This window comes from Theobroma umbraticum, unplaced genomic scaffold, assembly GCF_002168275.2.
Source record: "Theobroma umbraticum cultivar Fairchild unplaced genomic scaffold, ASM216827v3 scaffold_12.1, whole genome shotgun sequence".
Taxonomy (NCBI): Eukaryota; Viridiplantae; Streptophyta; class Magnoliopsida; order Malvales; family Malvaceae; genus Theobroma; species Theobroma umbraticum.
The window spans coordinates 926748-931795 of record NW_018397269.1 but is presented as its reverse complement, the minus strand read 5'-3'; the positions used below and the strand labels follow the sequence as shown (position 1 = coordinate 931795).

Sequence of the window (5048 nt, the reverse complement as noted above, 5' to 3'; positions counted from 1 at the left end):
ATTTCATATTAAATTCCTTAGAAACAACTAGCAAGTAAGATATTAATAACATACATAATAAGAAAGATAAACTTGCTCTCACTAATCTTGAGATCTATGCATTAGTCAACCTTATTCTCAACAAAATTAAAAGAGGTTATTACTTCATCAATTTTAAGATATCACTAGTGAGCAACTTGTTTAAACCCATACATAGACTTTTAGATCTATACACAAGATGATCTTTATTATTCTTTTTAAATTTTTTAGGTTGTAACATATAAACTGTAGATAGTCGATTTTGATTAATAGCTATTCAAAAAAAAATATTTTATTGCATAACATTATATAAAAAATAATAAGAACAACCATTATAAGTAAATTACTATTTCACGCAAAACAATTAAAAAAAGTGAATTACTATTTCACATAGAACAACTAGAATAAGTGAAGCATTATTTCATGTGAAAACAATTAATACAAGCAGAACAACTACTTTGTGCAGAATAACAACTTCATATAAATGACATTGAAGGTAATCAATTCGGAATAAGTAGTAAGATTCATGGGTTACTTTCATATTGAGATGTTTCGGAGAGTTTGGTTTGGTGACTCAGATATTGAGGTAGTTGAAAAGTCTTTCTTTTAGCCTTTTTCTGAAGTATAAGTGTTTTACCCTCCTACATTGTTCTTGTATACTTGTTCACATACACCTTCTTCTCTTGTACCTATTTATGTATAACTTTTTCTCTTATATCTATTCTTATATAGCCTCTTATCTTGTACTTGTTCATGTACAGCTTATTCTCTTGTATCTTTTCACGTATATCTCTTTTCTATTACTTTTTACTCGAGAACAAGTCTTATTACATATAATTACTTCAACAGTCACATAATAAGTTTTTAGCCGTTACTCGACATTAACTCTTAGTAACGGTTACCTAACATTAAAACTCTTCATAATAATATTATTTATTACGTGTATTAAAACCTCTTCTTATAATCGTTGCTTTTGGCACTACATATAGAACCTTCACAATTCAAGTGAGGGACTTTGGACTTTCAAAACTAGGTAACTCTCATTCAAAGCTTGTCTCTCTAGCCTATTTTCACTCAGAACACTTATTCTCTTCTTGTTTTCTTTCACCTACCACGACACTCAGTACTACAGGAACTACTCCAATCTTTCTCTCTACCACCTCTGATACATCTTTTACTTGTTTGCAGCGCGTTCTCTTTTATTAGAATATTTTATTAGAAGAAGCTCCTTTACATAGACCTTTTCAATAAGATTCTTATATCTCTCTATCTTTATATAACAAACTTACCTACAAAATTTTTCCAACCAAGGAAGTCAATTTTTCTATAAATCAGAAAACAAAACAAAAAATGAATCTTTTTTCATTCTTAAAGGTTTTAAAACGAGTAATTAAATGAGAACAAAGAAATTATTATATGACTGTTGCAAATTCGTTTAGAACACGAAAGAAGTTTCGTCAAGTAAATTTTTCATCGAAAGGGAGAAAAAATTCATCTAGGTCCATTCGACCTAGAATCCAAAATGATTTGAGATTGGAAATGCCATTTAGAGGGAGGTTAACCAAAGTCCGTGCTAGCAACCCTCACTTTGGTTTGCAGGTGTAATCCAGGGTCTTTGAATCCATGCGAACCACAAGATTTGATGTCACATCCGCAGTGGCGTGCTTAAAACCAAGTGATATGGACCCCAAGCGAATAAGTCTTCAAACCATCTTTACCGCTTCCTTATAATCGACTTTGTCCACAAATCAGAGCAAAGCAAAGTTCATAAAGTGGCAACGGGGCCTTAGCCCAATTCAATCAATGTTTCAATTTCCTACTATGTCCCACCTCCTTGAGACCCATCCTTTCTTTCATTTTCATTCACCCCATAGTCAATAGCCGATAAACTAGCAAACCAGACGAAACAAGCAGGGGCGGAGCCTCCTCTCCTTAATTTACGGGGTTTCGTCTCTCTAAAATTTTTAAAGTTTTTTTGATAATATATAAATTTTTTTATATATTCTCTTAATGATCTTTTCAAAATAATTTTTTATATAATAATTAATATAAATAAAAAATAATAAAATGATTTCATATTCTTCATTTAATTTTAAATTTTTATAACTTTTTTTTTTCAAATTTCTACAAACCATCTATTATATTTTTTTTGTTATGTCATATGTGGTATTTATCTTTTACTTATCATGTTCTTCTTTTTTCTATTCATAGATTTTATTTTTTATGATTTTAATTTTTAAAAATTAACAAATTATTATGTAATTTTCAAATATCAATTATAGTGTTATATTATTATTTAAAATTTCATCAATGTATTTTTTTTATTAATCCTGATTATGTAAAAAAAATTAACTTGAATATATTTTTTGATGTGCTTTACGTTTTATATTTAATTAAAATAAAATTATTTAATTTTTAAATAATTATAATTATATAAAAAAATTATTAATCTTATATACCATATTTAATTATTTATATTTTAAACATTATAATCTTATATTTCCATTATCAAATTTTTTATTATTAATTAAATTTTATATATTAATTTTAAAAATTTTTAACTATTATTCTTCTATATTTGATCCCCTAACAAAAATTAGCTAGTGCCCCGACATACGAGACCTCTTGACCTTGGCAAGACTTAAATGCCATGTTTGCTAAATCAAACAATTCCTAGTAGAATAAAAACACTAACTTCTGTGACTATAGATTCAAAATTTATTTTTGATGGCTAAAGGGGATTCGAAGTGTAAACCCATACTTATTATTAAATCAAATATTTTATATTAAATTTTAAATACGATTTAAAATAAATTTAATAATAAAATTAGTTCTAATGAAATGCTCGTACGTGGAATTCTACTACACTTTAAAACTTTCTTGTAGTGACTACTTGTTCTAACTGTAACATTATTCTGCTGTTAACATGAATTTTTTTTCTTTTGGCTTTTTCCTTTTCTCAGTTAAGACCTCAGTTCTGTTGTTCCTAATTAACTACACTGCCACCCTACTTGAATGCTAAGCAAAACAATAATCAAAGTCTACCATGTACACTGGCTTAGGCTTTGCACAAGGAAGAAAATATAAACGTTATGACACTCTCAAAATCTACCATGCACACTGGCTTAGGCTTTGCACAAGGAAGAAAATATAAAACAACAGAAATTAATCAAGTAATTATTTAAAGTCCTCGGGAACCAGGAACATGGATCCATTCCAGTTGAAGCTCAACTTCACCACACTCGACATTTCTCAGCCTCAAGAACATGTTTTGAACAACTTTGCCATTGCTCCAAATAATGCAACTCTCTTCGGATAGACAGTTTTGCCTGCTCGGCTGTATTTTCCTGATTACAGTTCCACTCGGAAGACCTTCCAAGCGCATCTTTACAGCTTCTATAAATGGACCAATTTCAAATTCTGCATCCCCCATTTTATCATCCAAACTGAATATGTCTTTATCAAATACTGCCTGCCATTACGTTTGAAAGTAATTCGTCTCATCAGAAGTTAGTCTTGGAAAAAGGTCTGGTACGCTAGAATCTTTCAATCACAAAAAAAATTCATAGGACAAAACCTTCAATGGATAAAAAACTTACAAGCTTAACTGGAAGACTTGGGTCTGCAACAGAGAGAGTTAAATCATCATTCCACTCTGGATTGACACTCTTCTTTACGACACGAGTCTTTAATTTCTGCACAGATTGAATTCCCAAAGAGTTCAATATCTTGAAAGCTTAAATGGGATAGATGGATTGACAAATTATGTGTCTTTCTGGACATGGGGGACCTAAAGTGAACAGGCAGTCGATTTTGACTCGCATTAAGTGGTTGCACAAAGCATGAAATAGACGCACAACCAGTTTGAAAAGCTGTGCCGAAAGAGCGAAATCTAGACACCCTTTTTTCCAGGTTACTGTTAATCGAAGCTTTGATATCCATGGGAAAAGATAGTCTTATAAATCAGGAACCTTGGTGAAGAATACCATCTAGTCTAGGAATTTAGTTTTGAGTTAAGAGGCTTGCCGATCCGGTCTAGATGTTTATTCACTGTTTTAGGAGAAAGTTGTAGAGAAAAGAAGAGGAACAAGTTAACAATTTCAAGAAAGGTATTTAAAAACGCTGGACAGGAAACATTTGAAACCAAAAACAGAAGCAAGAATCGATTGTCGTTCTAACACAGAACAAAATGATGGCAATAATTGTGTATCTGGCTAATCTGAAACTCCAAAGACCAAACCGACCAAGACAGTTGAAACCAAAAACAAAACCAAGAATTTATGTAATATTTATCTTCTCTTGTTGAAAAATTCTGTCTTTCAAAGTTCTAACACAGAACAAAAGGATGTCAGTTTTGTTGCCGACTGCTGACTGAACTGAAACTCTCAAAAAACAAGGGACCAAATCCATCAACAACAGACAAAACCCATAACCTAAAATGCTCCAAAAAACAAGTGAAACTCAGAAACCGATAAACTAAAAAACTGAAAAAGTAAAAAAAAAATTGCTTAATTACCTGTCTTCCCATCCGGACAACAACATAAGGGTCACTGCTTACAACATCTCTCACAGCAAGATTCACCCCTCTCTGCACATGAATTCTCAATAATCCCATCAAATCCTCCATCTCTGATCACAATCCTTGGCAGAAATTTTAGGACAACTCTCTTTCTTTGGTATGGTTTTTGTATACTGGTGAAGTGGGGGGACCTCTCTGCCAGCTACCAATTTATGATGTGAGGGCCTAACCACAATGCCTGGTATTTATATAGGAGACGAAGCCAAAACTTAAAAAGCAGTGTTATATTAAATTAGATAATAAATAAAAAATTATTATTGAAAGGACAGAGAAAACAATCTTTGGTTTTATTATAACATGGCAACTAATCACGCGCTATGTGTGGAAGTTTTCCATCTATCCGCGGGATTAATTAAGGAGGACATTAAAAATTAGAAAAACGAAAAATGAGACATTGTTTGACTCGTGCTTGTGGGGAAGATTTAAAGAACTTGCAGCCGGGTAATTAGGT

General features: G+C 31.5%; 1 protein-coding gene across 1 annotated transcript; it reads right to left on the bottom strand.

Moving 5' to 3' along the window:
• Positions 1-3082: 3082 nt before the first annotated feature.
• On the bottom strand, positions 3083-4771 carry LOC110425765 (protein C2-DOMAIN ABA-RELATED 1-like). The gene is made up of 3 exons (XM_021440759.2): positions 4535-4771; positions 3618-3713; positions 3083-3490 (listed from the first exon to the last, which is right to left on the bottom strand). The coding sequence occupies exons 1-3, from the start codon at positions 4643-4645 to the stop codon at positions 3200-3202; spliced, it is 498 nt and encodes a 165-aa protein (XP_021296434.1). The 5' UTR covers positions 4646-4771; the 3' UTR covers positions 3083-3199.
• Positions 4772-5048: the final 277 nt, after the last annotated feature.

What these genes read in the sequence shown, in the direction of transcription:
- LOC110425765 (XM_021440759.2), bottom strand. Translation starts at nt 4,645, where the DNA reads ATGGAGGATTTGATGGGATTATTGAGAATTCATGTGCAGAGAGGGGTG. An exon ending in TTGTCCGGATGGGAAGACAG is followed by an intron (nt 3,714 to 4,534) that starts GTAATTAAGCAA and finishes CAATCTGTGCAG; the next exon opens with AAATTAAAGACTCGTGTCGT. An exon ending in CAAGTCTTCCAGTTAAGCTT is followed by an intron (nt 3,491 to 3,617) that starts GTAAGTTTTTTA and finishes ACGTAATGGCAG; the next exon opens with GCAGTATTTGATAAAGACAT.